Genomic DNA, 12,225 nt, shown 5'->3' with positions numbered 1-12,225 from the left:
ATACCCCAGACAAAGGAAGGAGAACAGCTCTACCAGTTAGAAAGGTATGACCTTATAGAATTTATCAGAGCATACAAAGCCTACCTATCTTCAAGGGAGAAGAGGGCTTATTAGAAAGTTACTTCCAGGATTTTAGGACTGTTCTCCAGAGCTCTGCAATGTTTGTGGATTCTTCTGCCTCTCTTGGCTTCCCAACATCCCTTAATTCCCCATCCTGAAACCTCAGATCGATTATCATTTTGCCACCTCATAAATTTTCAAGAATTCCCTTTTGAGAGAATCTTAGGGTTTTGTAAGTTTAAGAAAAATCACACTTCCTGACAGCATCACACTTACCAAAAGAGTAGATGTTGAAGTGCGCCCAGAAGATGTTGATGACGAAAGGGTATTCTGCTGCGTAGATAACGTGCTGTCAGAAAAGAGATTACCATCAGCCACAGTGGCATGGCTGCCTGAACTGGCACTTCAATTAAGAACATGAGCAAGGAAATAAGGTAAAATATGGGACTAAGATGGTGTGAGATCAAATGGTAAGCACAATGGCCAGTCAGGGGTGGCGAGCATTTAAAGCAAGAGTGGATGCTGAAAGGGGAAAATAAAACAAGCCTCCTGTCTTCACTTCTCACACAGCTCCTAGGTCACCCACCTACCACAAAAGCAGGGCTAATGTGGTCTCTGCCAGGTAGAGGGAATAAGATAGAACCACAGAGCTCTGTTATTGCTATTCACCAACCCCAACCTCCATTCTCACCCCAAATCACCTGCTGTGTTGTGTGGTGGTAGTATTTGGAATCTCCTCATTGTGGCTCAAGCCACCCAAGGAGGATGAGTGCTGATTGGTTGTCGTCAGTAAGGAAGCTGCAGATACCGTTTCATTGAGAGGGGGGATACTAGAAGTGGAAGGTGAGTCAGATTTCACTGCAGAGCCTGTAGCACCTGGAAATAAAGTAATGAATTCACCTCATCAGAGGAAAAAGAGTGTCTGTAAGTAAAGAGGTGATTGCAGTACTAGGCTGCCCCCAAAATAAGAGTACGAGTTATTTAACAATGCACCATTTGTATTAGGTAGAATCTTTTCCTTTTTTTTAATTCCAAGCATTTCACAGCATTAATCTCATCTGTTCAATGAAGGGAACCAATGGAATTATCACCATTTTAAAATAGAAAATCTGTAGGACAAATTAGGATGGAAAGATGAAACTATAAGTAAAAAAACAATAAAGAATTAAAAGATACAAAATCTGAAACTTAAGATGGTTTGAGATTAAGCAGCAAAGTGTAACCACAGGAACTATAACCAAATATTTTGATCATTGAGCCAGGGCTCTTTTCACTACAATCTAAGAAATGCAAAACTATTGAGAAGGGTGGGAACACACTACAACTGAGAGGAAAAAGCCTAGAGAACACTCACCTTCAACAGATTGCGTGGTCTGTAACTGCGTGGCCTGCACAGAACTGAAGCCATTCTGGTATAACAAAGAAGCAAGAAACAGACAAACTCATGTGAATGGGGCAAGTTAAGTACTGACTCAGCTTAAGTTTAGTCAACAAACCATTAGGAGAAACTCTGCAAGTTAACCAAAGGATTAACAAAATGGAGACTATCCAATGAACCAAAATAGCAATAAAAATTAAACGACAACAAAATCTAAATATACCAACCCTGTGTGACCAAGAACAACAGAAGGCAACCCCCCTGAACTACAAAGGCTACCACAAACAAACCCAAAATAGATATTGGAAAGCCCAAAGCCCAAATCCAGTGATCCTTAGGGAAGTATGTGGGAGTACCACAGTTCAGCCAAACCATCTATTCTGTTGGCTGCATCTGATAGTCACTCCACATCACCTCTGACACATGCTGTCCCCCTCACCATGCCAGGGCATAGCAGGGTGAGGTCTACTGATATGCACCCATAAATCTAGCACTCACATCTTCCCAGAAGAGAGGACAGGTACTTGAGACTGATTCTACTAGAGACAATGAATCTTTAGTGCAAAGAGAATGATTTTCTGGCTCATGAGTCTCCAGGCTTGCTAAAAAAGAACTTTTATTTCCTAACCATAGGAATGTGTTTTCATCTTCTCAATTAGTACATCCAATGTTTCTTAGTACCATTTGCCGAAATGTAAAACACAAATATTTCAGTGACTTTTTGCCCACTATTCTCTTAACCAATGCCCTGGTGGGCACTTGCAGCCACTACCTTTGCCTGAGTCAGGTCCTTTTGGGGTGATGAAGAGATGGAGCTGGGGTATCGCCGTGTCTGTGTGGATCTCTGTTCATAAAGAGGGCCCTGAGCATTGTTTTGGGAGGTATAGGTTGTCGACTGAATTGGGCCACTCTGATAACCAGACTCCTGACTCTGGTTAGATGAAATTGTAGATGAAGATTCACTGTGGGAAATGAAGAGAAGAATAATCTCAGAGATACGAAATAGAGCAGATTACTGATACTAAGGAAGTGTTGGAGATCTACTACTGGAATAAGCTGATTTCAATCAAAAAGAAAATTTCCAGCAACAAATAAAAGAAACTGCCACAATTTTCTCCTAGAACATTAGGAATTTCCACATTCTATAATGCCAGGGACCTGAATTAAGAATAGAGTTTAAAATATCTTCAATTCTTAAAGGAAGAGAAAAGCCTCTTGTTCTCCTACATTCTGCTATTATAAGAAAAAGAAACTAATGGTCAGTAGAAAGGATACACTATTCTTGGTCTCTTCTATACATTAGTTTAACCTGAACCCCAAACCACAGGAAAAGCCATGTTTTGTTCACACCCATTTTAAGTAATTCTGAGTTCCAGGCTCCTTGGAGAACCTTAATAGATTTAAAAAATTACTGGTAGAACAGTTTCCTGTGAGGAACTTTTTAGAATATTTAGGTACATCAGTGGCAGTTATGACTCCAAAGATCTAGACTAAGGCCAGACATTTTTTTTTTTTGGAGACAGAGTCTCACTTTGTTGCCCAAGCTAGAGTAAGTGCCGTGGCATCAGCCTAGCTCACAGCAACCTCAAACTCCTGGGCTCAAGAGATCCTCCTGCCTCAGCCTCCCAAGTAGCTGGGACTATAGGCATGTGCAACCATGCCCAGCTAATTTTTTGTATATATATTTTTAGTTGGTCAATTAATTTCTTTCTATTTTTAGTAGAGACAGGGGGTCTTGCTCAGGCTGGTTTTGAACTCCTGACCTCCAGCAATCCGCCCGCCTCAACCTCCCAGAGTGCTAGGATTACAAGTGTGAGCCACCATGCCTGGCCTTTATTTTTAAATTCTAAGGATTGAGGATAAACAGCCTACTCTCCTGAAATTCCTGCAGGATTTTCTATTGCTAAAGATGGACCCCCATCGTAACTATCAGAGGAGGCAAAAAAGGTTCTACTGTTAAGGTTGCTTTTAAATTTAAGATATTAAAGCTACCTCTTTCCTAGGAGTTCAAAGTTATACCCTTTGCAGGCCTGAGTCCTACACCAAAGTGCTGAAAAGAAGTTCTAATAGCATTTTTAGCTGTGGCAAATGCCAAGATACTCTGTTAGAAGTGCTGTACATATCTTTTAGAACTATGCTTGGACATTCTAGAAGTACCCAAGGGGTATATTTCTATTTATAGTCACAGGTAATCCTAGTAACAATATCTCAAAATACTCAACAAAATGCTATGATTGACTACTTTTCCTCTCACCAGTCAGAGGATTAGCACTCCACAGTTCTAGAAATCACCAAGAGACTTAGAAAAAGTAGTAAAAGACTAGTAAGAGAGGTCTCATAGTTAATGTTTCCTCTACCTGGCCGTGCTGGTATATAGGCTACTTGGAGCCTGGCTTGAAGAGGCGCTCGTGGTGGGGGTGGACTCATAATCAGAAAGGACAGGCTCTGACCCAAACTGCAATGCCCCGAACTGCAGATTTAGCCCTGAGATATCTGCTGAGCCAGGCATCTCCACAGCCAGAGCAGGAATCTGTAGAGAAAGGGAAAGAAAAGAAAGTAATGGTTTTAATACAATCTTATTGCAGACTAATAAAAAACTTTCCCTTCACATTTCCAAACTTACTCTTAACAATCTCTATTCTCAAATCCCTCTACACTTTGCCTTAAGATAATATCTACCTAAAAGTTCAAGTACCTTAGAAGTCAAGGAGGCTTTTTTCTTCTGCTGTTTCAGTTTCTGCTGAGCCGGCTGAGGGCTGGAGGATTGGTTGTCTGAAGATCCAGGTGACATCTGGGGAGCCGAGGTGGACTTGCTTGGCAGAGGAGAAGAGGGGGGTGGAGGTGCAGCTGTGGAGGTAGCCACTGCAGGTGGCTTCTCCTGAAGGAATACCTCCATCATGGTTGAAGATGGGGTGAAAGCCTGGCGCTTTGTAAAGGGGCTGTGCACTGCTGAATCACTTGGGTTCTTCAAATCTGCAAGAGGAAACCCAATATCTGTCAGGCCAAAGATGCTGATGATCTCAAGGAAATGCTATTGTCATGTATTAGCAGCATGAACAAGGCCCTCAAAAATCAGAAACTCATATAAACAGGTCCTCTTTTAGAACTTAATCCCATTTCTATATGTGACAATCCCTGGATCACATCTGTTCTTAGGTAGAGCCTAAATAAATCAATGCTATTATCCTGCCTGTGTAAGACAGGAATCTACAAATTGCTCATGTTTAAAACACAGCAAGTCTTCATTGAACATCACCAATAAGTTCTTAAAAACTGTGACTTTAAGAGAAACAATGGACAGGTCCCCAAATAACATCATGTCCTTCAACATCATTTCATTATAACGCTAATGAGAAAAAAATTGGTTTTGTAATATGTCATTTTGCATAGTCAGTTTCTAAGAACCTACTGCAATTTTAAGTGAGAACTTACTACTGTATAAGTCTTAAGATGGCCAAGCCCATGAACCCAAGGGCAATATGTTATTTTCAAACACTGAAGATAAACCTAGGGAGAATCCAAAAAAATCCCTAGGTCAACAGAAGACTGCAACTAAGTATATAACTAAATTTGATGGTAGAAATATATAGCATCAAATTCTTATTGCTCAATTTTCAGAACTCAGCCCATCTGATTGGGGGAAATCAATGTGGGAAACTAGCCAGTTGGCTGCTCCTCTATTCACTTCAGGACACATTCTTCACCCCTCCCCCGCCAGCCTCCTAACAGTATGCTTAAAGGATTCAAACTATTTTCCATCTTCTCACCATACTGCACCAGTGATGGGGACTGTGTCGTCGAGCCCATGTCCCAAGAGGAAGTGGTGGTGCTTCCAGATTGAGAATGCTGAGCTGCCAACTGAGCCAGGGCTTGAGCAGTCTTGAATTGCTCCAAGAACTGGGAGCCAGTGGTACTGCTGCCTTTAGCTTCACCAACATCACCAAATCCTTTCCCTAACATGCTCACCTGTAGATCAACAAAGAGATGAAAGAAATCTATAGCCAGTAACCTTGGTCAGAAAGACACTTATCCAGATTGAGAGCCAACATAGATCAGACAAATAAAGAATGCTATCAGGCCGGGTGTGGTGGCTCACGCCTGTAATCCTAGCACTCTGGGAGGCTGAGGTGGGTGGATCGCTCAAGGTAAAGAGTTCGAAACCAGCCTGAGCAAGAGCGAGACCACATCTCCCCGTCTTTACTATAAATAGAAACAAATTAATTGGCCAACTAAAAATATATAGAAAAAATTAGCCGGGCATGGGAGTGCATGCCTGTAGTCCCAGCTACTTGGGAGGCTGAGGCAGGAGGATTGCTTGAGCCCAGGAGTGTGAGGTTGCTGTGAGCTAAGCTGACACCACAGCACTCTAGCTCAGGCAACAGAGTGAGACTGTGTTTCAAAAAGAATGCTATCAGACTAAGTATACAGCATAGTCCATTAGAGTATAAGATCTAGAGTCAGACTGTCTTAGATTCAAACCCCAGCTGTGTAATCTCAGAAAAATTACTTCTAATCTCTCTTTGCCTCAGTTTCCTCATCTGAAACTAGGAATAAAAGTAGTATTTTGGCCGGGCGGGGTGGCTCACGCCTGTAATCCTAGCACTCTGGGAGGCCGAGGCGGGTGGATTACTCAAGGTCGGTGTTCAAAACCAGCCTGAGCAACAGCGAGACCCCGTCTCTACTATAAATATAAAGAAATTAATTGGCCAACTAATATACATAGAAAAAATTAGCCAGGCATGGTACCGCATGCCTGTAGTCCCAGCTACTCGGGAGGCTGAGGCAGGAGGATCGCTTGAGCCCAGGAGTTTGAGGTTGCTGTGAGCTAGGCTGATGCCATGGCACTCACTCTAGCCTGGGCAACAAAGTGAGACTCTGTCTCAAAAAAAAAAAAAAAAAAAAAAGTAGTATCTCATAAAGTTGTAGGATTAAATAATGTATCAAAGCACTTAATACATGCATAGCACATAGTAATAAACATTAAAAAAAAATGAGAGCCATTAAAACTCATACTATCATTTCTTCCTCCCTCCTCAGGAATAAAAGCTCTGTTGACTGGAGAGTTTTCCCTTTCTTTTACATTTTTAAATCAACAAATAATTATTAAATTAACATAAAGAAAATATAAAAATTTACTTTAGACATTAAGGTCCTTGCCTCTTTCATTAAATAACTCAAAAGATCCATCATCACGTAGAAGTGGTAAATAAAAAGAAAATTTTTTAAACTTCAAAAGAAACAAAACTAAATGGACCCTCATCTCAATGCTGCTAATAACTAAAATAGAAGCAAGAAAGAAAAGTTAACAGGCCATCTAAACTTCTACACTAGATAATCAAATAACAAATCAACAGGATTTGATTGTTTCCTCTGTGTATATATGAGCTCTACAGGGTAATCAATTTATGATAACCAAAGCAAAATTTTCCCTTAATGCTTCTGGGGAATTCCCTCCGTTACCCACTACCAAGTAAAACTATCAGCCTAGTCCAGAAGATAAACTATGTGGCCTTGACTATTCTAAAAAACATCCAAGGACATTAAATCTAGTAGTTCTTAGGTAGCTGTTGAACAACCTCCTCCTCCTCATCATCAAACAGTGCTGCTTTCTTACACAAAACCAGTCCATCCAACTTAAGATAAAATTTTTCCCACTGCAGTCTGTATCTCAAGATTACACAAACAAACCCCTCAAAGTCTGTGGCAGAGAGATGACTCCACACAGCTAATGACTATAAAATACTCTGCAAGTGCAAAGTGTGATATTAAAAACAGAAAAATCACCTAATGTTTATTGTATTATACACAAAAACAGAGGAACTCCGATGTTCTTTAGATCTATTAAATTTTAAGGGAAATTAATTCTCAAACATTTATTTTCAATGGAAAAGAAACTACATTAAATAACATATTGATTAATACCGGTAATGAAAAAACAGAGTAGTACTTTTATTTAATATGAGCCACAGATCAGGTGGCTCATATTAAATAGAATGTTAAGGTAAAGTGGAATCATGTTGAAAACATCTTTTTGATATCAAAATTTTGATTTGGTTGTAAATCCTCATAATTCCAGACATTGAGAGCAATTAAAAGAGAGCACTTACCCACATTTTCCAATCTTGTATCTTAGTGGTTAGTAATTACTTCCTGATCTTCATTATACCTTTTTATGACCTTTGTCCTATCTTCTTTCCTCTTTTTCTGTTTAATCCTAACACTTATCTTCATTTCCCATCTCTCCCCTACCTCTCATGTTACCTTTCCTATGAGGCAGAACATCAACCACTACTAAATTAACACAAAACCATTTTGAGACAATAGTTAAAAACTGACAGAGTTCTGGATTAGTGGCTAACTCAGCAGTTTTCTAGTTAAAATAATTATTATAACTGCAAAAATAAAATTATATGCACACACATAGTCTGCTTACCTCTTAAAACTTTAGTATCCCTCCACCAAAAAATAAACACACAGAAGAGAGGAAGAGAAAAAAAAAGAAAAAGCAGTACTTCTTAGGGCTTACTGACTGTAAGAAAATTAGTACTTGCATCATCTTTGTTTAGCTTAAATGATTTCTTTGATGTAGTTTATGACCCTGGATTTTTTAAATGTTCTGAGTCAACAAACCATGTGTCATAGGTTATTTATAATACCATTACTGACACCACATTTGTATAGCATTGCAAAATAGAAGAGCAAGCACTTTTATCCCCATTTACAGAGAAATGGAGACATAGCTAATAAGTGGAGATCTGAGAAGACCATTGGTTTTCAGAAGCCTAGTCTGCAAATGTCTGGTTTAAGTAAATATATAAGGCAATTCTATTTCATCAAGAAATGGGGAACTGCTACAATCTCTCACCAAAGGTTGATTAGTATTGCAAAAGGATTAAAATTTGTTAACATGTTGATGCCACTGATTGTCTCTCTTTAGGAGTAACAGCAGTGTTCAGCACAGAGAGTATCCAATAAATGGTGTTAACTCATTTTTTGTTAAGAAGATCCATTTTTTTTTATAAGATCCAGTCTGTCCAAAAGCTAAGTTCTCTCCTAGAACAATTCCCTACTACCCAACTCAGCATCTTTACACCAAAGACTGTTTAAGACCAAGGGAATACTTCACCCTACCACAAACCTCTCTTTGGAAGGAATGACTGTGTATATGTGCTAGAGGAAGGTTTGACTGATAAAGGATAAAACCATGTTTCCTACTTACCATACTGTGATGAGAAAATGTGTTCCCTGAAGCAGGCTGTGATATGGCACTCTGCTTCGAGTTACTGAACACCAGAGGCTGGGCCAGAGAAGGAGCCTGAGATGGATCCAGATTAGATGAATCATTCTCCATTGAAGATGGTGTCTTCCCCAACAGAACAGCAAGGTCAATTCTAGTAGCAACGGGAAAGGATCTTGATGAATAATCACTGAATGTTCCAGCATTCCCCAACACCTGACTTAGATTACAGTTAGATCAAAACGAAACCATTTACTGGTGGTACTTCTAAATGGGCTCAGAAACAAAAAGTCCCAAAATGCTTAATTTACCAAAATAACTGACACATAAGGGCCACTACAGCATCCAGCTGAATTCCATAATGTTGCCAACAATGATTTAAATTTTTTATTTTAGTGAAATTATTAATTTACTGAAATATCAAATGTTACGTTTTAATACAAAAGCTCAATAACGGCCAAAATTTATAAACATTTATCCATGATTTTAACACTAAATACCTGTCATTACCAATTTTTATAATACAAAATCATTACCAGGACTCTGGTATCTTCAAAAATGGCTTTAGAATAGGGAGGGCTTTGAAGATTTTTTTCCCTCAATTTTAAAAAAATTTCAAGTTACGTTTAGGATAATAAAGTATGTATTTGGGCTTTACCTTGTTCCTAGCACAGAGCTCCTAAAACACTTAGAACTTCCTAAGTGATAATGTCCTTTGCTATTCATAACAAGCCTCTTTCAACCAAACCAGAGTTTATTCTAATGAGATGACCCAGGGTAAAGGAGGGTCTCTAGATAGAGGCAGGATGGGGGCTGGCCACAGAGAGCTCCCCCCACAACTTTCAGCTCCTCCCAACCCCACCCAACTCCAAGGCAGGTGAGGCAGTTAAGTTCAACAGCCAATGATTTAATCAATCAAGCCTAGTTAATGGAACTTCAATTCAAAATTCTTGAACAATGAGATCTAGAGAGCTTAAGGATACCTAGAGGGGACATGGAAGTTCTGTGTACCCACCCACCCACCCACCCATACCTTGCCCTATGCACTTCTTCCATTTGGCTGTTCCTGAGTTGTACCTTTACAATAAACCAGTAATAGTAAGTAAAACTCCTGGGGTTCTGAGTCACTGTAGTAAATTATCAAACCTGACAAGGGGGTCATGGGAACCTCTAAATTTATAGTTGGTTGGCAGACTTCTGAAGTGGGAGTAGTCTTATGGAACTGAGCCCTCAACTTGTGGGGTCTGTGCTAACTCTGGGTAATGTCAGAACTGAATTGCTGAACACGCAGTTGGTATTAGAGAATTGCAGAACACGTTTTGGTGTCAGAACAAAAAACCACATTACCTCTGATAATGACATCCTTAACACTCTATTCCTATAATACTTCTTTAGGACCTTCTGAGTCAAGAACTATCATGCCCAGGTCTAGAAATAATCCAAAAGGCTTTCAGGGGATTAAAAATAAAGAGAGTATCTCCTATCATTGACCCCTAGTGGTTCAAGTCCTAAAAAGTTCATTAGCTAGATCCTGCTGATCCAAGGGTAAAAAAAGGATCACTAAGTACTCAGTGGAAGTGGTAGACAAAGACCATTATTATAAGGCAAGAGAAGAAGCTATTGAGTGGTTCTGCGGAATTCAGAAATAAATGAAAATATTTTCCACTTTCAGCTATTCCTTTCCTTGACTTATTTCAAAACAGGTTATATAGTCAATGCTGGGGATATGACAGGCTGATTTATGTAATTAAAGTGCTACTTGGGGGGAGCATCAACTTTAAAATTATAACATATGGACTTCCTTCCATTTGGTAGATTAACTAGTACCAACTCTTATAAATCTCTCAATCAATAAAAGAAGAACCTAATGTGACTTGGTTATTATTATTACCAACACCACAGGAATTTATGAAAGCCAGTGCCACTCTTCCTTACAGATCTCTTTGGAAAAAGGTACTGAATTTTGCCACACACTTGCCTCTGACCAGCAGTGATTGTCACATTCTCGGCAGGCAGAGGCACTGAAGACACATTAGATGCAGTGAAGATCTTGGTCTCGGAAAGCTGGAAAACAGAGGGATTAGTCACTCCTGGTGTCAGGAGGCTACAGTTGGAAACCGTATAGACTGGCATAGATAAGGGGAATTTCAACAAGTAAAAGGGAAAACCCTACGAAGAGAAAACTATCTACCCTGAGGAATCCTGAATGGATTGACCTTCAAGCCTCTTCAATATATATGCTCAATGGTAGTATCTAAAGAGAAAGTAGAACCAAGGAACCCAATAAAATAATAGTGGAGTCACATCATCATATGCACACTGAACTTTCAGGAAAGTTAATATACATGCTAGACATAAAAAGAGAGAAAGAAAACCCCTTTATATTTTCCCATTACAGTTCCCAACTCCCACCTCTACCCAAACCACGTTTATCTTTCACTCCTCTCCCCCACCCAAAAAGGAAGATAGATCATAGCCAAGACGAAGAAAAAAAAGAAAAGTTAATTTCTGGCTTTTGAATAGTAAGGGCTCAAGTACTGGTGAGTTAAGGTCTTTTCAGGATTAATTTTAACTATATGCAATTTTTGCCTTAATACTGACTTTATTACACCTACTCTTTCACTATTAAGGTAACAAAATTAGGTAAGCAATTGTAAGGAGTAACTTTTTCTACTACTCAAAAGTTGTTTTGGGCTTTGTTTTGTTTTTGTTTTACTTCTTAAAATCTCCTCTCTGAAAAACAAAGAATCAACCCTTCTCCAATATATCATTCTCTGAAAGTTGCTTAAGCAACTCTGCTTTGACAAGCCAAATCTCAGAAACTAGTAGAATTTGCCCATATGCACAAGGTAGTCTAGCACATTTACAATAGAAAATAATCACCGTCTGATGCTGGTGCATCTGAAATTTTAAAAACCCAGGACTGGCAATCAAACAATTTTGACATGTCATTTCCTCTTACCACAAAAGCTGTCTTGCCTGACTACATGTGAGTATAGGAAAGTAGATTTTACAATGTTAAAATACGAGTTTATCTATGATCACTAAAAACTGTAATCCATGGCAAAAACTTGACTATAACCAGGAATCAGCAAAATTCTTTTACTCAGGTAATACTAAAGTGAATTCACAGAGCTCATTTATATTTTACCTATTTATGAGATTTCCAAGTTGAGTCTAGCTGGCAGATAGCCAATTCTACACATACTCATCTCAGTTACAATTACAAAGATGGGCTTCAGGTAAACACAAGGGTTCCAGAGCCAACCTGATTGTAACCTTGAGGATATGGCACCATAATGCTCACTTTGTATATCCATTGCCAATCAATTACAGAATCTTATACCAAATACTTAAACACAAACCAAATAATGGAATGGTTCCAAGCACAGTAATGTGCCACCAGCAGCTGTGACTAAAGCACTACCTGCCTAACTCCATTTCTGGAGCCCTACCCAACCACCATCTCTTCCTGGGATAAATCCGACAATCAGACATTGGACTTACACAAGTGCACTTGCCCTTTCCATAGTGTGGTTCCACAGAGTCC

At 39.3% G+C, this 12,225-nt stretch overlaps 1 protein-coding gene and 1 non-coding gene across 27 annotated transcripts in view; both read right to left on the bottom strand.

Moving 5' to 3' along the window:
• Window positions 1–12,225, bottom strand: part of UBAP2L (ubiquitin associated protein 2 like) — a 46,259-nt gene that overhangs the window by 14,210 nt on the left and 19,824 nt on the right. For all 26 annotated transcript variants that reach the window (XM_012791205.2, XM_012791208.2, XM_076000174.1 and 23 more), the window contains 9 exons: window positions 10,654–10,739; window positions 8,658–8,829; window positions 5,206–5,404; window positions 4,134–4,411; window positions 3,796–3,968; window positions 2,211–2,400; window positions 1,415–1,469; window positions 762–936; window positions 337–409 (listed from right to left, as the gene is read on the bottom strand). In XM_012791205.2, coding sequence (XP_012646659.1) covers window positions 337–409; window positions 762–936; window positions 1,415–1,469; window positions 2,211–2,400; window positions 3,796–3,968; window positions 4,134–4,411; window positions 5,206–5,404; window positions 8,658–8,829; window positions 10,654–10,739 — 1,401 coding nt within the window. The remainder of the gene's footprint in view (window positions 1–336; window positions 410–761; window positions 937–1,414; window positions 1,470–2,210; window positions 2,401–3,795; window positions 3,969–4,133; window positions 4,412–5,205; window positions 5,405–8,657; window positions 8,830–10,653; window positions 10,740–12,225) is intronic.
• LOC142869858 (small nucleolar RNA SNORA58) lies at window positions 1,781–1,917 on the bottom strand. Its single transcript, XR_012918409.1, has one exon. It is a non-coding gene; the product is annotated as a small nucleolar RNA SNORA58 (small nucleolar RNA).

Source organism: Microcebus murinus, chromosome 2 (assembly GCF_040939455.1).
Source record: "Microcebus murinus isolate Inina chromosome 2, M.murinus_Inina_mat1.0, whole genome shotgun sequence".
Lineage (NCBI taxonomy): Eukaryota > Metazoa > Chordata > Mammalia > Primates > Cheirogaleidae > Microcebus > Microcebus murinus.
Note: the sequence above shows the minus strand (reverse complement) of the source record. Positions and strands in the feature narration are given on the sequence as shown.